We start from the raw sequence: 22,947 nt of genomic DNA on the forward strand, positions 1-22,947 counted from the left end.
AGATGGAATTCTTTTCTGCTGGGGTATTTGATCAGGTGCAGACACTGTCCAGGGGCTTCCCTGGTGGCTCAGACAGTAAAGAATCTGCCTGCAATGCAGCAGACCTGGGTTCGATCCCTGGGTCAGGAAGATCCCCTGGAGAAGAGAATGGCTACTGACTCCAGTATTTTTTTAATTAATTAATTAATTTTAATTGGAGGCTAATTACTTTACAATATTGTAATGATTTTTGCCATACGTTGACAAGAATCAGCTATGGATGTACATATGTCCCCCTCCTGAACCCCCCTCCAACCTCCCTCCCCATCCCATCCCTCTGGGTCATCCCAGTGCACCAGCCCTGAGCACCCTGTCTCATGCATCGAATCTGGACTGGCAATCTGTTTCACATATGATAATATACATGTTTAAATGCTATTGTCTCAAATCATCCCACCCTTGCCTTCTCCTACAGAGTTCAAAAGTCTGTTATTTACATCTGTGTCTCTTTTGCTATCTCACATATAGTGTCATCATTACCATTTTTCTAAATTCCATATAGATGCATTAATATACTGTATTGGTGTTTTTCTTTCTGACTTACTTCACTCTGTATAATAGGTTCCAGTTTCATCTACCTCATTAGAACTGATTCAAATGCATTCTTTTTAATAGCTGAGTAATATTCCATTGTGTATATGTACCACAGCTTTCTTATCCATTTGTCTGCCGATAGATATCTAGGTGGCTTCCATGTCCTAGCTATTGTAACAGTGCTGCAATGAACTTTGGGGTACATGTGTCTCTTTCAGTTCTGGTTTCCTCAGTGTGTATGCCCAGCAGTGGGATTTCTGGGTCTTATGGCAGTTCTATTTCCAGTTTTCTAAGGAATCTCCACACTGTTCTCCATAGTGGCTGCACTAGTTTGCATTCCCACCAACAGTGTAAGAGGGTTCCCTTTTTTCTGCACCTTCTCCAACATTTATTGTTTATAGTCTTTTTGATAGCAGCCATTCTGACCAGCATGAGATGGCACCTCATTGTGGTTTTGATTTGCACTTCTCTGATAATGAGTGATGTTGAGCATCTTTTCATGTGTTTGTTAGCCATCTGTATGTCTTCTTTGGAGAAATGTCTGTTTAGTTCTTTGGCCCATTTTTTGATTGGGTCATTTACTTTTCTGGAATTGAGCACCCAGAGAGATTCACAGGGTCAAGTAGAGAAGAGAAGAGGGAGGCAGGAGATAGATGTGACCTGGGGGAGAAAAGGGAGTGTCAAAAGGGGAGAGAGCAATCAAACCAGCAATCACACCCCTAGGTAAAAATGGCCAACTCCAGTATTCTTGTCTAGAGAATTCCATGGACAGAGGAGCCTGGTGTGCTACAGTCCATGGGGTCGGATACTACTGAGTCACTAACACACACACACACATAGATGCTATCTGAAGGAGTTGGTGGATGGATTGTGGCTCCAGAGTACCCAACTGGCATGGAGTCAATGTGAGTTCCCATGTGTATCCCAAAGGCCTCTGTTCTGGGAGAAGGGCTGGCCTCAGAGCAGGTTAACTAGCAGCTAAGGGGTCTTCAGTGGCCAGCAAGCCCTTTGACTGAGAAAAGCCACAAAATCAGCCGGGCCAGATCAGCTGATGGCTGATGGAGGAAGGAATGAGATGACTCCAGATGGTCTCGTGATAAGCCGTGGTGTTTTACTCATTTCCTGGGTAAAATAATGTCAGAAATGGATGCTCAGTGAGTCCTGGGAGATGCAGCTCCATCAACACACTAATTAGCCGAAGTCACTGGCCCTGCAGGTCGCCCTGCAAGGGGGACACTGACATCGCGGCCCCCTCTTCCAGATGCAGAGACTGCAGCTGTCAGGGCCCACTGATGTGTGACCCGGATGTTGAGACGTGATCTGTCAGGGACCACTCATGTATGACCCGGATGTTGAGAAGGGATAAGGGTGAATACCAGGAAAGCAGCATTGCACTCCTGTGTCCAGAAAGCCAGGGAGTGAGTTAAGGATAAGAGAAGACGTGCTTCATCAGGGGCTTCTCTCGGAGCCTGGTGTGATGGCCGAGGCTGCCATGGACGCTGGGTGAAGATGCAGTCAGAGCCTGGGGCTGGGAGTAACTGTGTCTCCGAAGGGTTCCTCCTGTGTCCGGTTCAGACACCAGCCCACAGAGGGGCATTGGCAAAGGGGAGGAGGCTCAGTCAGTTAGAGAAGGGAAGGCAGAGTTGAGGGTCAGGAATCTGCAGGAGAAACCTGAACATGAGCCACAAGCCACAGGAGAAGTCCACAGTATTTGATAAGTTGCCACAGAGAAGGGCAGTTAGTTATCCTTCGGAAATGGGGAATTTGAAGGGTGGGGATCAATACTTAAGGAGCTTCCTATCAGCTAGTTTGAAAGGCTAAATAAACAAATGAGTAAAGATTTAGATTATAATAGAGGATATGCCTCCTCTCTCCTGAGTTGGTAGGGACCTGAACAGAATGATCGTTAAGGGTTTTGAGGTGATTTCATCCATCCGGGAGAATCAGGTCTCTCCTAAACACAGGGGTTCATCCCACGATATCATAATGATAATATGAACATTGATTGATGGAGTTTGATTTGGAAGGATTTGTGTTTTCACATAGTAATTACTAACATCTACTATTTTTGGCCCTGTGCTTACATTGTCTTTCTAGATCTGCCATAACAAAGAATCATACACTGGGCAGTTTAAACAATAGAAATCTAATTCTGGAGGCTGGAAGTCCAAGGTCAAGGTGTGAGAAGGGCTGGTTCCCTCTGAGACCTCTCTCCTCGGTGTACAGATGGCCATCTTCTCCCTGGGTTTTCATATGGTCTATTCTCCATGCCTGTCTATGTTTGGTGACGTGGTATCTGAAAGAGGGCACGTGAGGAGGGTCCAGGCAGTGAGCGTCCTGAGGGCCAGGGGGAGAGGTAGCCAGTGCAAAGGCCCCGAGACAGGCCTGTGCACAACAGAGAACTCAGAATAGGTCACAGGTACTGCAGATGGTTTCTGTGGGCCACATGGATTTTGAATTTGTTTAAAATAAGCTGTTTACATTTCAAAGTTGGTGTTTTTCCATATACTTGCAACTTTTCAAAGTTTCATCAATTACTGAGAGCCTTTAAAGAGTCATTTCCATGGGTCTCCATTGCTGGGGTATCCTTCCCACCTGGCACAATCCAGTGGCCCCACACACAGCCTGGCCCTGTGCTCCTAGGGGCACCAGGCTTCCGGAGCATGCATGCACAAGTGATGCTTTCCAGAAACTTCTAGCTTGAAGAAATGATGTGCCCTATCAAAATGATGTGTCTATCAAAAAATGACATATAAACCTAAGTTCTTGGGCTGTCTGGGGAGAATTCCCCTGCCCTCACTGGCAGCAGAGGGGGCATACCTAAACCCTCGTCCAGGGGTGTCCAATTCTTTCCTTTATGGCAATAAAGATGCTTGAGTACAAATTTTATATTCAAGATATTATCTGCTATTAGGTGCCCTTTTCTTTTTCATATGTCAGCTCATCTAATCCTATTGCAGCCTTATTGGCACAGGAATTATCCTGGTTTCTTAGTTGAGGGTACTGGGGTTCTGAGGCATGCATGGGATCACTAATGGCAGATAACCATCCATGCTAGAGCCACATGTTTGATACAATAGGGGTAAAGTTTTAAAAACTATATCTGAGTAAAAAGAGTCAGAGACAGAATTATGTATCTCCCAGGATGCAACTGATTACAGGCACGCAAAACAATACACAATTTACGAACACACACAAAAGGATACACAGTGAATACATTGGAATTGTTCCAATTGGGTATGGAAAAGAGCATTTTTGGGGTGAAAGACTCAAAATAGAGCCTAGATTCTATGCCCACTTTTGTTCAAGCTGACTCTGACTCCACTTTCTCTCTGTATTCTGGAAACAGTTCTGGATTTTAGCCCCGGTAGGTACAGCCTAGAGGTAAAGGAGAGCAGATGGACCACAGCATCTCTCTCCTGTTTCAGGGCAGCTTCCCCTTCCCCCACCTGAGCGGCAAATCCACTGGCAGGTCCCGAACTGGGGACCCTGAGTGTTTGCAGAGGATGTGAGCACGTCTTGCAGCCTGGTGACAGGGAGCGGCTCTAAGAGTCTATTCAGAGGCTATTTGCCCTGTGCTGTATATCCAGGGAATCATGTGAATCTATTTTGCTATTCTAAGAGGTATTGCAGTAAAAATGAGCTGTCCTGACACAGTAGGACACAGACAATAAGGATGCTCGTGGGAACTTGGTTTCCGGAAAGGCCAAGTATCCTTCAACACCTCAGAGATGAAAATGAGCAAACACACAGCCTTAAGTTGTACAGATTTTATGTTGTTGTTTGGCTTCTGAGTCATATCTGACTCTTTGTGACCCCATGGACTGTAGCCCGCCAGCCTCCTCTGTCCATGGGGTTCTCCAGGCAAGAATACTGGAGTGGGTTGCCATATCCTCCTCCAGGGGATCTTCTTGACCCAGGGACTGAACCCAAGCCTCCTGCACTGGCAGAAGGATTCTTCACTGCTGAGCCACCAGTGAAGCCCTTGAATTTTTTTTTTTATAGATACGTTTAAAGATTTTGCTAACACAACACATAAAATATAAATGAATTTTTTTAAGTTTCTCTGGCTTTTTTGTATTCCTCAAAATCAGAAGCATCTCTTTTTGGTTTAATGAAATTTTACCAACGGTTAGTCTGTAATTTAAGGCAAACTTGTTGGATTTTCTAAATATTGAAATGGACAAGATAATTGAAGTTTCTAAACTTGCCCTCATTACAAGCATAGGAAATATGTTTTATAATGATTTCATTATTCCGTTCATAAGCTTTTTATTGTTCATTTGGGTATTTTGAATCTTTTCTATGTAAATATGAACCACTGTGCTCTGACCTTAATGTCCCTTAAAAGCAGATTTTCTCCAAAGAAAGTCTCAAATTCCACCAAGGGCATGTTTTACTCTGCCTTTAAAAATAAGCTTGATTTTTTTTCCAAATAAAATCAATTTTCTTAGTTTTATAGCTTTTGCTTACTCCTGTCATAGTGGATTTTTTAAACGTTCAGTTACTTGGGAGGATTTTTAATCACTCTGGTTATGGGAAGTGTGATTCTAGAAGCTGAGCAGGACAGCACAGTTTTCCATGAATCTCCTTGGTTTCTTTGCATCGTGGTCTTGGTGCTTTTGGCATCTCGGATCCTTGATAGCATTATTGGCATGAAGAGCTAACATGAGCCCGCATTCAGGGAGCCCTACACAGAAGGTGGTGTAGATTTTTTTAAAAAATGTAAGAAGCCATATTTTCAGCATAAAACAGGAGCCCTGTCCCTTCTCCTCAGGGTCCTCCCTCAGGACTGTGTCTGGTGGCAGGGACAGGTCTTCCTCACCATCAGGCCCGTCCAAGGAAGCAGAAGATGACTTTGATACCTATAAAGGGTGTTTCTGTTCATGTGTGTGTGTGAGTGTGCGTGTCTGCACACACGCATGCACACACCCATTTGTTTGTTTAAAGAAAATCTTCCTCATGATAGCATCATGAAACTTCACAAGGAAAAGAGAAGCTGGTACCTAAACATTTTGAAGAGCAGACCCCCACAGACCATTGGAGCCACGGGCCAATGGACAAAGGGAAACAGGCCATTGGAAATCCCAAGACCTGCATGAATATGAAGATGCGACAGAACTCGTGGCCCACAGTGAAGCAGGGCTTGGAGAACAGACTTAAACAGAAAAGACAAGAGCCAAGAAGTAATGAATGAGAGCCCAAAGGAAGCAGAAGACAGCAGCAGAGTAAACACCCCCAAACTGGAGGGAGGGAAGTACTGAAGGTGAAGAGGCGCTCATGAAACAGGAAATGAGGCAGCAGGAGCCGAGGCCGACAGCCAAGTGCTGGTCCTCGACCTGCCTCATAAAATAGGTGATCTGCAGAAAGAGGGGCCAGGATAGAGGAGAGGGCACAGTCAGCCGTGCTGGAAACACAAGAAGGACACACCAAAGACACAGCAGGGTTTTAAACAATAGGGAGCACTGTGAGCAACAGCATGCCCGAATTGCCTGCAATGTGCGCATGCAACAACTACAAAAAACCTGTTATCAGAATAGTAGGAAATCTGAAACATCTCATAGCCCTAAGGAAAATGTGTCAGTAGGTACAGTTTATACCACAGAAACATTCAGATTCTTCTAACAGCAAGTGCCACCAAACTGTCAAGGCATCTACAGGTCTAATTATAAATGTAATTCATAGACTTATCATGAAGTTAGTGTCACCTGGTTTCCAAAACCAGATAAAAGGATTTCCCTGGTGGCTTAGTGGCTAAGACAGCCTTCCGAGAAAAAAAAGCAATACCTGGGCATTTGTATTTTTCAAAAAATTCCAAGATAATTCTGCTATGCATCTGGATTTTAAAATTTTCTCCAAAACTCTAGATATGTTTCTAATGAGCAGCCATGTTTTAAAACAACTGGACTATTTGATGATCTTTTGTCTAGCTTGTTTCGCTTTTTCTATTTCACATTCAGTGATCCCATTTCATTTATTTCATGTTTTCCAATTTCTCCATCTCTTCTTCTTTTCTTGATGTTCTTTCTCAAGCCTTTATCAATCATAGTAGATGACTTCGCCTTCCCATGTGGGGGGTGCAGATTTGATTCCTGGTTGGGGACCTAAGATCTGCATACCAAAAAACCAAAACATAAAACAGAGGCAATATTGTAACAAATTCAATAAAGACTTTAAAATGGTCTACATCAGAAAGTCTCTGAAAAAAACATGATAAGCTGAGAAAGAAAAGCTGCAGGACAAGCTCATAAAATCACATATGGAAATTCTAAGTCAATTTTTGGCAAACAAAATTCAATGATGTTTAAAGGAAAACAAAAGCTGGTATATTATAACCAAAATGTGTTCATTCTGGATATCCCAGGGTGGTTTAAAAATATCAGATTTTTAAATGTCATTGATCATGTTTAACAGTAAAGGAGGAAAAAAGTTATCGTCACATTAAATATGGAAAAAGCAGTAGATAAAAACTTGAAAACACACAGAACAAAAGCTCTTAGAAAAGAGGAACTGAAGAGAACTTTCTTAATCCGATAAAAAAAGAAAATCTACGAAAAAAACTACAGCAAACATATTCTTGGTGGTAAAATATTAGAAGCAGTGCCTTTAAAGAAAGAAAATCACAACTGCCATAATGCCCACCCTTGGCTGCTCTGTGCATTCCTAACCTGCACAGTTGGACACAACAGAGGTGATGGTGCAAGGATTACAGTGCAAGCCACAGAACTCACGGTTCTCAGACGGTGTGAGTGTCTGTCAGTGAAAACAGAATCTTCTAAGAAGGTAATAACGAGAAAACACAGCAAGATTTCTAGATACAGCACACTTTCAGGGTTACATTTATTTACATGGATGATAAACAGCATGTGTAAAATTTTTTCTATGTCTTTTTTAAAATTATTTTTTATTGAAGGATAATTGCTTTACAGAATTTTACTGTTTGCTGTCAAAATTTTTAGAAAATATTTTTATAATAGGAAGAAAAGTTACTGTGAATAAATAGGTTGCAATCTGTGTAGATTTTTATGAAGAAAAGGACACAGTTTTTTGGAAGTCATTCCAGGAAACCTAACTAAATGGAGATGCGGACTCAATGCCAGGTCTCAGGGCAATTCTAGTAAGTATTCTGGCTGGCTATTTCTGTGGGACTTGAGAAAGTGGAGCCTAATAGTGCAGAGGCCCAGGACAGCCAAGAGAAGGGTGAAGACAAGACTGGTGAGGACCACGCCCCATCCCACCATGACTGAGCCACGCTCGTTGGAGGGACACAGCCAGGCAGAGGTCAGAGGGAGCCCACAGAGAACCCTTTGGATCCGCATTCCTAATATTTACCGTATTTTTACGATCCTGTCTACCACACAGAGGCACACAGCCTAACAAATAAATGAACAAACGTGTCCTCACCAAAGAGGAAATTGGAGTGGCCTCTTCATAGAGGCAAAGTTACTCAGCTTTGTTAATGATTAGAAATGCACGTTAAGGCGTAGGAAGCACTGCCAATGGTGGGAAATCGTCTCCCTGGCTAGATGTCGGCCAGGATGCGGATCAGCAGGAGCGCGTGGGATGCCCGGCCTTTAGGAGCACTTGGCTCTGCCCCACGAGGCTGCGGGCACTGTGCCTTTCCTGCTGGCCCACGACTAGGCCGGTGTCCCCAGCTTGCCCCGACACACGAGGAGCACCCACACGGTGTCCTTCGTCCAAGGGCACGTGGAGGACAGTAAGAGCAGGCACAGATCGGGATCCGCTACTAAAGCGCCCTGCGGGGAGCTGCTAAAGGTGGACAAGTGAGCAAGTACCTTGTGGATGACCAGGTCAGAAGCTCACAGGTAGAGTTTTAAGAGAAAAGCAAATTCTAAAAATTACACAGAGAAAGGCACCGTTTATGTTTAAACAACTCATGTTTACATTGTGTTTCACTTAGAAATGTGTGAAACAATACCTTAGATTACTTAGTGATTTGCACAGAAAATTCTGTAGAACCCAATGGCGTGATAAACCCCCATGCTGCCTCATGGCCTCCTGAGGGGCGGGTGGCGAGGGGAGGGATGTGTAGGGGAGACCTAACCTGTGGGCAACTTTTGTTTCACACGTGATGAGGTGGATATTTTATTATTTATGCCCTTCTGCATCGCTTTAACACGGCATATAGTATTTTTAATTTAAAAAAAGCAGCTACAAAATCATTGCCAGTGTCAGTGGAGAGGGCAGTGTGACTTTACATACAGAGGGCAGAGGTCTGCTGAGAGCGATGCTGTTTCTGCCCCCTTTCTCTCCTGTCTCTCTATGGCTCGGCATGACCTTCCCCAGCATGGAGAGGCTGGAGGAAACAGTCCCCCAAACCCAGGGATGCAGCCTGGTCCGTGTACACACCACACACACGTAGCCCCTGCTTCGGGTTCTCCTCCAGGTCAGCCCCAAACAGCTTATGACTGCTCACTGCAGTTTTTTGTTTTAGGTTTCTTTTTCTTCACTCTTAAAAGTGTCTTAAAAAGACACTTTTTAAAAACATGGTCTCTTGGAAAAAGATAAATTGCGACCATAAATTGCAACCATGAAAATTGAGGGAGCAGGATAGTGAATGATGATAAAAGGTACAGCTGAAAAAATAAACATGATTCTATCTGTGTGGAAGAAATTCTCATCTCCATGATCTCAGACCCCATACCCTGGCTGTCAATTTCACGTCTCCAGTTTCCCTTCCTGCCCTTCCCAGCCTCCTCTGCTGCTTCTGGGAAGGGGACAAAGACTCTGGTCTCAGGATGTTGCAGGATGCAACATGGCGCACAAGCTCACACTACCGGAATTCACTATTTTCTAAGCCTTGAAGCAGTCACTTCAAGTCAGCTCGAGGCCCTTGCTCCCTGATCCTGCTCTGTGAGCTGCATCCTGGCTTCCTACTTCACGCCCCCTGGGTTTCACCTTCCAGGGACTCTCATTCGCTTCCAGCCTCAGTGCCGTCAGACTTGGCTCTTTCTCTAGTTTGCCTCCAGGATTGCATTTGCACACAATTGCTTTGAGGTGCCCAGAGGCATGAAGGGCTGGTCTGGGATGGTGCAGACAGTGCCTCCTGCCTGATGGTCCCTGTTCATCCTACACCTGCCTGTGGTGCCCGTCAAGGGCCAGGGCTGTGCCAGGCCTGGAAGGACAGAGAGGGACGAACTCCAACCTGCTGGGTTCCTCTTCCAGCCCCCGTTCCCCTGCTCTCCAGAACCAGCGGGATGTCCCCGAAACCGGTGCGGCTCTGACACTGGTGTAAGCACAGACCCGGCAAGACAGTCTCACGGCCCGGGTCCCAAAGACCCGCACTTGCATCCACCTCGGCTGTAATGTTGGGGGTTCCTACAGCTCCTTCCACTGCTCTTTCAGGTCTGACAGTTGGCTAGAACAACTCATTTATATTTACTAGTGTATTATAAGGACCTGAATGAATGGCCAGTGGAAGAGATGCTAGGACGAGGCAGGGGTGGGACTGGGGGGCACAGAGACCCTTACCTGCCTGGCGTGGGTCCCTCCCAGCCTGCCCGTGTGGTTCAGCTGCCCCAAAGCTCTCTGCGCCCCATCGTCTAGGGGTTTAAGGAAGCTTCCTCGTACAGGTATGACTGATTAAATCACTGGCAGTTGGTGATGATCTAGCTCAAGTCCTTTCTCGGAGATCAGGGGGCAGGATTCACACTTCTGCCCCTTCAATCAAGACTTAGTTTCCTGGTAGCCAGCCTGGACCCGGAAGCCAGCCAATTGCCCAGGCTTCATCCCATCCAGCCGTTGTCCTGAGGGTTTCAGGAGCTGGGTGCTGGAACCAGGGACAAAGGCCAAATACTTATTTTTTTATTATACCATGCCTCCCCCACTGCAGGGGCCCAGGGATCTGGAGGTTAATGTTGTGCTGCAGGCTAGGGAAGGGGCATGCGCGTGCTGAGTGGGGGTGTTAGGAAGGGTTTCAGGGAGCAGTAGCCCCAGCTGAGCTGGGCAGGAGAAGCAGGAGGAGAGGACCCTGCAGACACACCTGAGATGCCTCCTCATCAAATCCTCTGTTTATTGTCTCAAACCAGGGTGAAAAAGAGGACAGACCTGACTGGAGCCTTCAGGCTGGACCCGGTCTACCTGAGGCACAGCCACCAGGACTCAGGTGAGCTACGCCCAGCTCCCTCCAGACTGTTCCCATCACGGCTGCACCCACTGTCTGGGAGCCAAGGTGGGGCATCACAGCCACAGTCCTGGGGGCCCGGGGCAGGGCCAGGACGACTGGACACGAGTTTGAGCCAACTCTGGGAGGTGGTGAAGGACGGGGAAGCCTGGCGTGCTGCAGTCTGTGAAGTCGCAGAGTCAAAGAACTTAGTGACTGAACAGCAGGCTGATAGCACCAGGGGAGGAAAGGAAAGGAAGGTGGTGGGCCAGGGGCCAGAGAGGAGGAGATGGGAGAGGTTAGGGCAGGGTCAACTCACGAATGTGAGCTCTAAACGTTAAGTCTCTCAGTTAAAAAAAAATTAGGATTGCTTGAGATCCAGATAAGATAAAATGCATGAGGCTACCTGCACAGACGCCCTGCGCCTCTGTGCCTGTTTATAGTCATACACATTCCGGGGAGGTTATTTATTAATACTTGCTAGTCTGTCCCCACAAGACTCGGCCTGAAGGTGGGAGGGGGCTCTCTCATCCCCCAAACCTGCATAGTCCCCAGCTGGTGCCATGCTGACCACTGTGAGCCCCAGGGAAGGAAGGACAGGCCGAGTCTTGGGAAGTCATGCCCCTTCTCCTCAAGTTTCCTCGGATGACAGAGGATGTAGGTGATGGGAGGGACATCAGGGGTCACTCGACCCCACCCTCCACACGGACAGGAGGGATGGACGGGTTGGAAATTGAGGCAGTTTTGGTGACGGTGGCAGGAGCACGGAGCAGCAGGGACGCAAGTCAGGGCGCAGCCTGTTCCCTCCTGCCCAGACCCCAGCCTGTGCTGTCTCCATGGGAAGATCAGACCTGCGTCCACCTTCCTAACATTCCCCACCATCTCACGGAGCACATCTGATGCCAGCTCTCACCCTCTGATCAGGTTTGCTCAGAACTTAAAACTGCTCTAAAAAATAAACTCTAGTTTCTGTAATGGCATTGGCATGAAGCCATGAGGAATTATGAACCAACTGTTGAACCTCTTCTACTTAAAAGTGCATTTCATGTTTGAATAATGAAAACCTCAGTAGTCATGACACTTTGCAAAATGTGGCTAACCTCCCAGAATATTGGAAATAAAAGCAAAACTAAACAAATGGGATCTAATGAAACTTAAAAGCTTTTGCACTACAAAAGAAACTATAAGTAAGGTGAAAAGACAGCCGTCAGATTGGGAGAAAATAATAGCAAATGAAGAAACAGACAAAGGATTAATCTCAAAAATATACAAGCAACTCCTGCAAGCTCAATTCCAGAAAAATAAATAGACCCAATCAAAAAATGGCCAGAGAAAACTAAACAGCACATTCTCCAAAGAAGACATACAGAGGGCTAAGCAAAACACATGAAAAGGTGCTCAACAATCACTCATTTATCTAGAGAAATGCAAATCAAAACCCAATGAGTACCATTACACACCAGTCAGGATGGCTGCTATCCAAAAGTCTACCAGCAATAAATGCTGGAGAGGGTGTGGAGAAAAGGGAACCCTCTTACACTGTTGGTGGGAATGCAAACTAGTACAGCCACTATGGAAAACAGTGTGGAGATTCCTTAAAAAACTGGAAATAGAACTACCATATGACCCAGCAATCCCACTTCTGGGCATACACAGTGAGGAAACCAGATCTGAAAGAGACACGTGCACCCCAATGTTCATCGCAGCACTGTTTATAATAGCCAGGACATGGAAGCAACCTAGATGCCCATCAGCAGATGAATGGATAAGGAAGCTGTGGTACATATACACCATGGAATTTTACTCAGCCGTCAAAAAGAATTCATTTGAACCAGTCCTAATGAGATGGATGAAACTGGAGCCCCTCATACAGAGTGAAGTAAGCCAGAAAGATAAAGAACATTACAGCATACTAACACATATATATGGAATTTAGAAAGATGGTAACAATAACCCTATATGCAAAACAGAAAAAGAGACACAGAAATACAGAACAGACTTTTGAACTCTGTGGGAGAAGGTGAGGGTGGGATGTTTCAAAAGAACAGCATGTATACTATCTATGGTGAAACAGATCACCAGCCCAGGTGGGATGCATGAGACAAGTGCTCGGGCCTGGTGCACTGGGAAGACCCAGAGGAATCGGGTGGAGAGGGCGGTGGGAGGGGGGTTCGGGATTGGGAATAAGTGTAAATCATGCCTGATTCATATGCAATGTTATGACAAAACCCCACTGAAATGTTGTGAAGTAACTTAGCCTCCAACTAATAAAACAACAAAAAAAAAAAAAAAAAAAAAAAAAAAAAAAAAAAAAAAACAATGAAGGAATTCTCAGGAATCCCCTGGTGGTCCAGTGGTGAGGACCCAGTGCTTTCACTGCCAGAGCCCTGGGTTCAATCCCTGGTCAGGAAACCAAAATCCTACAAGCCACAGAAAGCATTTAAGCCAAAGGCAACTGAGTAAAGTTTATTACTCTAGGAATTTCTTTAAAGTAATTTTATTCCATGTTTAAGGAAAGGCAGTTTCTGACTGAAAAAACAGCTATGGCTGTTAGAGATGAACAATCTTAGTTATTTGTGTTTTTTTTCCCTAAAAAAGTATGAATCAACGAAAGCAATGACCTATTTTGTGTCTAGCAGGTAAACCACCCAAAATCAGCTTTAATCTTCTATGGCTAGTGGATGTGAGGGTTTATTTTATCTGATATAGTATATCACTCTCCTGCTAAGCCTTCTGTAATTTTAAGTGAAATATGTTTATGGTGTTTCTTTAAGAGCCTTTCTACTCAAAAAAGAAATCTCTTCATTACTTAACTGAAAAAACGAGACCGCTCAGGACTGCGCAGGTGGCCTGCTCTTCACCTCACACGGCAGCCCCCGAGGCTGTGGCCTCGTCCCGCCTTGGGCCTGGGGGTCTCCTCCCCCGTCACTGGGGTCTGGGGCAAATGTCTCGCCGGGCAGGGGTCCTCCCAGACCTCTCCCTGTGAGCCAGGCCCCTGCCGCTCACCTCTCCCCACGGCTCCTTCACTGGTCACTGGAAGCAAGGACCCCGGAGCGGGGGACTCGCCCTGCGGCTCCTCTGGCCGGTCAGGCCCTGGCAGCAGCACTGGGGGTGACGGTGGCCCCCACATGTTCCCGTCTGCGTCTCACTTCCGTAGACGCTGTTCCACTGGACTTGTGCCAGAGAGCGACCGAAAACATGGGGTTTTTACTTTGATGTCAGAAATTTCTGTCACAAAACAGATAATAGGAAAATGGTAGTCTTACCTGGTATATAGACTTTTCCAATGAATTCTTTCATTATAAAAACTGTACATCTGGACAATAGAAAAGAGGTAGGCCAGAAACATAACCCTGAACTTAACCCTCCACCCAGATGTTGATCCCGTTAATATGTGGCTGTGTTTCTCACCAGTCTTCTTATATGCATTGTTTGGTTTTATTGTTTTTACTATATGCAGATTTAGAAGCTGCTCACCCCAGTTATGTCTTACGTAGTTTAAAGACATACTAGGAAAGGCACTGCCAAAGAATGCTCAAACTACCGCACAATTGCACTCATCTCACACGCCAGCAAAGTAATGCTCAAAATTCTCCAAGCCAGGCTTCAACAGTACATGAACCGTGAACTTCTAGATGTTCAAGCTGGATTTAGAAAAGGCAGAGGAACCAGAGAGGAAATTGCCAACATCTGTTGGATCATTGAAAAAGCAAGAGAGTTCCAGAAAAACATCTATTTCTGCTTTACTGACTATGCCAAAGCCTTTGACTGTGTGGATCACAACAAACTGTGGAAAATTCTGAAAGAGATGGGAATACCAGACCACCTGACCTGCCTCTTGAGAAATCTGTATGCAGGTCAAAAAGCAACAGTTAGAACTGGACATGGAATAGCAGACTAGTTCCAAATAGGAAAAGGAGTCCGTCAAGGCTGTATATTGTCACCCTGCTTATTTAACTTATATGCAGAGTACATCATGACAAATGCTGGGCTGGATGAAGCACAAGCTGGAATCAAGATTGCCGGGAGAAATATCAATAACCTCAGATATGCAGATGACACCACCCTTATGGCAGAAAGCAAAGAACTAAAAAGCCTCTTGATGAAAGTGAAAGAGGAAAGTGAAAAAGTTGGCTTAAAACTCAACATTCAGAAAACTAAGATCATGGCATCGAGTCCCATCACTTCATGGCAAATAGATGGGGAAACAATGGAAATGGCAACAGACTTTATTTTGGGGGGCTCCAAAATCACTGCAAATGGTGACTGCAGCCATGAAATTAAAAGATGCTTGTTCCTTGGAAGAAAAGTTATGACCAGCCTAGACAGCATATTAAAAAGCAGAGACATTACTTTGCCAACAAAGGTCCGTCTGGTCAAGGCTATGGTTTTTCCAGTGGTCATGTATGGATGTGAGAGTGGGACCATAAAGAAAGCTGAGTGCCAAAGAATTGATGCTCTTGAACTGTGGTGTTGGAGAAGACTCTTGAGAGTCCCTTGGACTGCAAGGAGTGCCAACCAGTCCATCCTAAAAGAAATCAGTCCTGAATATTCATTGGAGGGACTGATGCTGAAACTCCAATACTTTGGCCACCTGATGCAAAAAACAGACTCATTAGAAAAGACCCTGATGCTGGGAGGGATTGAAGGCGGGAGGAGAAGGGGACGACAGAGGATGAGATGGTTGGATGGCATCACCGACTCGATGGACATGAGATTGAGTAAACTCTGGGAGTTGGTGATGAACAGGGAAGCCTGGCATGCTGCAGTCCATGGGATTGCAAAGAGTTGGACATGACTGAGCGACTGAACTGAACTGAGGGATGTAGGATGTAGTAAGTAGTCCACAGTGTAAGCAACACCATCATCATTGGGACTTGCTGCTGGAGAAGGCTTTAGCATTCTTTATGTTAACAGGAAACACTTGTACAGGCCAGCACCTAACTGGACCAGGTCTTCAGCCAGTCCTCGGAGAAGCAGGTTCTTTGAGACACAGACTCCATCTTTAACCACGTTGTTCAGCTATAGAGGCTTCTGCATCTGACTCCTCTTCTTTGAAGCTTCTATCGCACAATGCACTAGAATTTCCTGCAATGAAGGATGTGTCCTGTAATTCTGTGTTGTCCTGTGTGGCAGACACTAGCCACGGGTGGCTTTTGAGCACTGGCAATGTGGCTGGTGTGACTGCACAGTCGTTTTAGTTTTCTGAATTATAATTCAGTGTAACTGACTAGTGACTATCAGGATGGGGCAGTCACCTGAACTCGGAGGCGTTTCACTCATCCTCCTTGACGACATCACCTTCTTACTGGGTGTTTATTACCTGCCAAGTACACTCATGGGTGCTGTTACCTCTGATGACTCTGTTGGTGTTTGTTAATGAGTCTGTTCCAAGGGGTATAAAGAGAAGAAAGGCATCATTTGGGAGCTGACTTAGGCTGCATGACTTGTGGCTTCCACTTGGGGTCCCAGATGAAATGAGGAGGTTGAGCCCTGCAAAACAGCCCTGCATATTCCCCTGTTACTATAACCGTACGATGATCCTAATTGGTATGATCCTAGTCGATCTGGTCTCTCCAGCTGTCAGCTGGGGAGTCCTAACAAGCTGCGATTTTAGATTTTCCTGTAAATGTAAGGCAGGCCCGTGCGCCCAGTGGGCCAAGCACATTTTACCAGGGTGGGTGGAGAATTGTGGCAGGTGGACAGCCGGGACGACACTGGAGGGTCAGATTCCAGCACACAGCTTTCTAATTCCCACCTGATTCTGTGCCCAAGATTCCCACGTAGAGACTCCCGTCTGCGAGACTCTTCATCCAGTGCTCTTCCCTATACACCAGCTTCGACTTTACTGCTTTTGGCACAAGAGGCGACCTAAATGCGAACCAGGCCTTGTTCATAACCCCTGTGAAGACCTTTGAATCCCAGATAACGAAGCCCACTCGGAAGACACTCACTGGGTATTTACTCAGCTCCAGAATCTGGACTAAGAAATGAGAACACGGAGATAAAGTCCCATCAAAAGTTTGACTTCTTTACATTCAAATCACTTCTATATCACAAATTCACCTTCCCACACAAGAATGAATGGATGATGAAGACTTCACAGAATGTGAATGCCAATTTACCCCTGGGCACAGAAGAAATCTCAGATTTCCCTGCTTGTGTAAGTGCAGAAAGTGAAATGAGTGGGGAATCCACTCCTAATTCAGCATTTCCTCTTGTGCTTTGCTCTCTGGAAGCCCCCTTGAATCTGATACCTTGGGGATCATCTCAGTGAACACCCAGCCCCTGCCCTCAGTGGTCTTTGGTCTGGTTCAAGAGACGATGGAAAAGAATGAGGCAGGTAATCAACCAATGTGTCTAACGGTTCCTTTTTTCTTTCTTTCTCCTTTGCAGGGCTTATCACTGACTACAGGGTAAGTGGGAGGTTTATCTTCCCAAGTCCGGGTCCGAGGTAATCTAACCTGTGAGTGCCGTGTGGGGGCCGTCACGGGCTGTCACGCCTGCTGCCTCCCGGTCCTATTGGAACTAGGGTCCAACAGAGGACACCTCCAGCTGGGTCCTAACTAGCACTCTGGCCAGGCAGTGGGCCTGGCCACTGAGCAGCTGAGCACTGACAGCAGGTCTGAGGCTTGGAGGGAATGATGCCGCCCGGCCCGTATTCCGCTGTGAGGCAGAGAACGTCTCCCCGAGACGTGGCCCTCTGCTCCACGCTCAGGCTGCGTGCCAGGAGCCGCCGTTCCCGGGGCAGTGGGAGGACAAGGGTCAGAGGACAGAAGACGTGTGCAGATCGCAGCACTCGGGTCCAGCCTCCGTCCCCAGGCAGGAGCACGGTGCTGCTCTGGCCGCTGCTCTGAGCGAGACTGGGAGTAAGGTGGCTAACGGGAGCAGGCCTCTCCTCTCCGCCCTCACGTCTGGTCAGGGCTGGGGGAAAAGACGGCGCACAGGCTCTGCTCCCGGGGAAGCTGGCCCAGTCCTGCCTCAGGCCCCAGAGAGGTAGTGACGGCACTTTAGGGTGACACTGGAATGAACACAGTTAAACTGCATGCGTGTTTACCTTCATGCCACAGAAAGTAATTTTCCCTTGCTATTCTTTCCAGTGTTAGATTTCATTCACATTTTAGTTTCTCGGAGGCTGCTGGGGAGGAATAATTTTGGAGTGCAGCCTCCTGTAAGCAAGGGACCACTGTGCTAGTTAGTAAGTTAGTTAGTGTCTAGTTAATTAGTTACTTAGTGGGGTGACAGTAGATTTTCCAAAAAGGCACATGAAGTTAACTTTTACTAAGACTCCCCAACAGCTTGCAAACGCCCAGCTACATAGAGGACAGTGGGTGTCAGTGGGCACGACTGGGGCTCTCTGGCCTTGTGCATCACTAGCCCCTAGATGCCTGCTTTCTCCCTGATAAAACAGAGCTACTAACCCCTGTTCCCAGCGCGGTTAGGAAGATAAAGTGAGGTGGCCTGAGCACCCACACAGCGCCTGCTGTAAACAGCAGTGACACTGTGCTGGGTGCTTCTGAACCTCAATCTTGGGCCCGTGTTTCTCTTGAAACTTGAGAAGCTTCTGCAGAACCCTGGTGGTTTCATTGCAGCTCAGAAGTGGGGTGCCATGGCCAGGGGTGCATTCCCTAGAGCAGCAGTGCCCCCTAAGCCTGCTGTGCCCCTCGCGCAGCCACCCTGCACCCCAACCCCCTGAGTGGTATTGTCCCACGCCCAGCAGGAAGTTCGCCTCTGGGCTCTGTGAGCAGCCAGCAGAGAACAAAGATGGAGACACACCCCCTGTGCCCCCATCTCCTTCAGAAGCTCCAATAGGAAGTGACCGTGTAAAATCAGGATGATTTTATCTTGATCTTCCCAAACGTCCCTGCACCATCTCCCCTCTGTGTCCACTCCTGCTCGCTTTGGCACCTTGACAACCATTGGAGAGTGTCACAGCCGGGCAGCTGACAAATGCAGGAAAACTCAGGAAGGCTCATGCGACGTCCCACATATTGATGAGTGTGTTTCCTGGTGACGGCATCTGGCAGGTTGCTCCATGGTGGCCTGCGGGGCAGGAAGAAAATGCATGTTGCTCTCGAGAATGGGTGTCACGGGGCATGTGCAGCAGAGGGTGTGGGTATCTGCTGCCCCCTGCTTGTTTCCTGTAGGCAGAGAAATCAGTGAACGTTCCCCTCCCACCCTTCCTGGGTTGTAAGCCCGAGGGGCAGGGCCACACCGCCCCCTGTCAGCTCACAAGGGACTGGTCTGGTCCCTTGTGGCAGCCAGAAGGGTTGGTCTCCAGGGAGCTAACTGCCTTCAGGAGAAACAAGCCAGTCCTCAAGTCAAAAAGGAAGCCCTCCCTTGGCACAGTCCTCACGAGCTGCTGTCTTGTGTCTGATTTCAGCACTGGCAGCTGCCGCTGGGCCGGAGGTTCCGCTCTTTGAAGATGTGGTTTGTTTTCAGGATGTATGGAGTCAAGGGACTGCAGGCCTATATCCGCAAGGTGAGTCTGCTGTCATTATTTATCCAGGTGACATTAGGGAGGTCTTAGACCTGAGGAATGAAGTACGATGTTGTCAAGCAGGGCACAGGGGACTGAGCGAGTAAGCGCAGCGCAGAGCAGGGTGTATGAGTGGAAGCGGCTCAGTCGGGTCCGACTCTCTGTGACCCCAGGGGCTGCAGCCCGCCAGGCTCCTCTGTCCATGGGATTCTCCAGGCAAGAACACTGGAGTGGGTTGCCATTTCCTTCTCCAATAGCAGTATGTGTGCCCCGCTTTTTTTTTCTAACAGCTGAGGAAACAGGCCAGAGGAGACCCACTCACTTAGCTGGCTGTGGACAGCCTGCCAGTTTCCAGCCAGGCCTCCCGTCCTGGCGTCCTCAGCTGTGGCCCCACCCTGGTGGACAGAGGCCCTCAGATGGCCCGGGTGCGGGGCAGCCCTGCAGAGTCTCACTTTGGTGACAGTGCTGGGCAGCTGCAGGCAGGGCGATGGCTCCGGGCCCTTCCCTGTGACGGAGCACGTGGCAGCAGGCGGTGGCTTGGGGCCCCACGGCGCCACGCTCACCGGCACCCATCCAGCTTACGAGGCTGCTAGGGGGGCTCTAAAGGGTCTGGAGCATCTCTGTGGGCAGAGAACTGGGAAGGGACATGTAAGCGGGCCCATGAGTTCTCCCCGTGGGGAGCCTGTGCTCAAAAGCTGAACGAGGATTCAGCTGCTCTGGGGAAGGAAGGCGAAACACAAGCAGTTAATCTCACGAGGGTGATTCCAGCTGGAAGCTCCGGGAAGCTGGCGGTGATCATGTTGCTGCTTCCTAAAACGCGCTTCGTGATTCCCTGAGAGGGACCGACCCTGCCCTCAGACACACCCCAGCAGCTGTCCATCTCCCCAGGATCCAGCATGAGGGGACCCCTGCCAGCAGCCTCTGGAGCCCTCTAGTGGCACCAGGTTCATCACTGCCTGGGGACCCCTCATTTAAACCGTGGTGTTTCTCATGCACATGGAATCTAGAAAAATGGTACAGAGGAACCTATTTACAGGGCGGGAATAGAGATACAGACAGAACGGTCAAGTGGACAGTGGGGAGAGGGGAGGGTGGGACGAACTGGGAGATCAGGGCTGACGTGTATGCAGCACCACGTGTGGACAGACAGTGAGGGGGAAGCCACTCTACAGCGCAGGGAGGTCAGCTCAGGGCTCTGTGCTGACCCGGGGGGTGGGGTGCAGGGTGGGGAGGGACGGGGGCTCCAGAGGGAGAGGGTACGTGTATACATATGGCTGATTCACTTTTATAGCAGAAACGAACACAACATTGTAAAGCAATTATATTCCCCCCAAAAATAAATGACATTTCTGTCCCAACACTTGGAGCAATGCAACCTCTGCTCAGATGCCCCCTGGACACCTGTCAGTGAGCCCCACACTGGATGCCAGGGTTCCGGATGAGCTCCGTGGGCGCTGAGACCTGGGTGAGCTGGTTCTCAGGTCACATACTGTGTGAATCAGCTCTTGGTCTCTGTAAACAACTCCATGTTTAGTATGGGCTGGATCAGAGAGAGGAGGCGGCCTGGGGCTGACGAGGGTCTCACTGTGGCGGCAGATGCTGTGGGATAACAAACAGCCGCAGAGCGGGAGCTCTGGTGCTGGGCAACGGCGATAGAACCAGCCTCAGTCTCCTGGTCTGCAGAATGGACATGATTATGGTGTTATTGGGCTTCCCAGGTGGTGCTAATGATACAGAATCCACCTGTCAATGCAGGAGATGCAAGAGATGTGGGTTGGTCCCCTGAGTCAGGAAGATCCCTTGGAGGAGGAAATGGCAACCCACTCCAGCACTCCAATGCTCTCGCCTGGAGAATCCCATGGACAGAGGAGCCTGGCGGGCTACGGTCCCTGGGTCACAGAGTCGGACTCGACTGAGTGACTGGGCAGGCCCCTACATCGCGGGCCAGCACCAGGACAGGATGGCGAAGCGCGCGGCTCCCCAGCTGGTGCCCACGTCCCTCTTCAGCGTGAGTGTGCTCGTGCTCAGCTCTGACCGGCTCTGCAGCCCCACGGACTGCAGCCCGCCAGGCCCCTCTGTCCACGGGGATTCTCCAGGCACGAACACCGGCGTGGGCTGCCATGCCCGCCTCCAGGGATCGTCCCTCCCAGGGATCAAACCCACGTCTCTTACGTCTCCTGCATAGGTAGGCGTGTTCTTTACCACTAGCGCCACCTCTCTTCTGAAAACTTTAAATCCCTCCTGACAACATTTAGCCTAAAATTCTAAAAGATTGGGTGTGATGAACACGGTCTTCTGAGCAGATGACAAGAGGTGTTTTTCTGAAGATGGTGGCCCCTTTCTCCTGGTAACGAGTTTCTCACCCTCTGTGGGGACAGAGGGGCATGGGTGACATCAATGTTGGAAGAAAATGGCATGCTAATGAGTTACAGATGCATGGTTTCATACTGTTCTCTAGGCGGTGAAGTTGTGAATCAAGTCATGACAAGAGACTCAGACAAATGTCCCTTCCCTTTCCAGCACGTCCAGCTGTCCCATGCGTTTGAGGCACTGGTGCGCCAGGACACCCGCTTTGAAATCTGTGCAGAAGTCACTCTGGGGCTGGTCTGTTTCCGGCTAAAGGTATGTCTAAGTCGACTTCATTGTCTGCGTTTTCTTGACCGGGAAGAGAGGAAGCTGTCATTCATTACATCCATCCATACATCGACTGAGCTCCCCAGAGACCTTGCGTGGCTCCCCACCAGTTTTCCAGTCTGCTGCTCCCACCTCCCCACCCTGACTTCCCACAATTCCCACCCTTCTCCCTGGTACTCGGACTCCCTGCCCATGTGTAGCTGGTGGGAGGATGCTGGCCATTTTCTCCATCGATCCAACTGTAGCATTGGAATCCTTGAAGGACTGACCCATGCGCGGGCTCATGGGCCCAAGAATGGTCCCTGGACCGGCACAGCATCACCTGGAGCCTGTGAGGAGCCAGGCTCAGCTCACTCGGGACCCACTGACTCGCGCCCCATATGCCCCCAGCTGCTGGTGGAACAGGGGTTCAAGGGGTGCTGCTCCCGGGGGCTCTGTCGTTCTGCTGCCTGAGGGTATCGGCCACCTCTGCTGAGAATCACAACCATATTTTCCACAAACCCAAAGGGCACTGCTCACACAGGACCTTATCAACCAGCCTCATGTGGAGGAAGCCAGTAGCTTAGCCCTAACACCCTGACCACTCTCTGGCTAGCTTTCCATTTGCAGAGCCAATCCTATCCACAGGCCTCCGTGTCCAAGTCCGCAAAGGGAGGCAGGAGAAGGCACGATGGAATCACCGATTGTCAAGGTGCTGCCCATCCAAACGTGGCCCTGGTCTTCCCCTTTCCTCCTCACACTGACTACACAGGCTTTCAGGGCTGGTGAGAACCACGCATAACAACCTGGAGGCAAGAGAGCAGAGTCGTGACACAAGAGCTGGCAGGGAGATGTGAGGCTCACAGAGAGACACCTGAGCGCAGAGGGCAGAGCGTCACAGACACCTGAGCGCAGAGGGCAGAGCATCACAGACACCTGAGCTCAGAGGGCAGAGCGTCACAGACACCTGAGCACAGAGGGCAGAGCATCACAGACACCTGAGCTCAGAGGGCAGAGCATCACACAGACACCTGAGCGCAGAGGGCAGAGCATCACACAGACACCTGAGCGCAGAGGGCAGAGCGTCACAGACACCTGAGCGCAGAGGGCAGAGCGTCACAGACACCTGAGCACAGAGGGCAGAGCATCACAGACACCT

General features: G+C 48.6%; 1 protein-coding gene and 1 long non-coding RNA gene across 6 annotated transcripts in view; one reads left to right on the plus strand and one right to left on the minus strand.

Moving 5' to 3' along the window:
- Nucleotides 1-22,947, plus strand: part of DDC (dopa decarboxylase) — a 92,854-nt gene that overhangs the window by 58,999 nt on the left and 10,908 nt on the right. For all 5 annotated transcript variants that reach the window (XM_043462514.1, XM_043462518.1, XM_043462517.1 and 2 more), the window contains 4 exons: nt 10,623-10,699; nt 17,093-17,112; nt 19,080-19,178; nt 21,696-21,797. In XM_043462514.1, coding sequence (XP_043318449.1) covers nt 10,623-10,699; nt 17,093-17,112; nt 19,080-19,178; nt 21,696-21,797 — 298 coding nt within the window. The remainder of the gene's footprint in view (nt 1-10,622; nt 10,700-17,092; nt 17,113-19,079; nt 19,179-21,695; nt 21,798-22,947) is intronic.
- Nucleotides 22,422-22,947, minus strand: part of LOC122438052 — a 772-nt gene continuing 246 nt past the window's right edge. Inside the window, exon 2 of the long non-coding RNA XR_006268434.1 lies at nt 22,422-22,945. This is a non-coding gene — a long non-coding RNA (uncharacterized LOC122438052). The remainder of the gene's footprint in view (nt 22,946-22,947) is intronic.

This window comes from Cervus canadensis, chromosome 3, assembly GCF_019320065.1.
Source record: "Cervus canadensis isolate Bull #8, Minnesota chromosome 3, ASM1932006v1, whole genome shotgun sequence".
NCBI classification, from domain to species: Eukaryota; Metazoa; Chordata; class Mammalia; order Artiodactyla; family Cervidae; genus Cervus; species Cervus canadensis.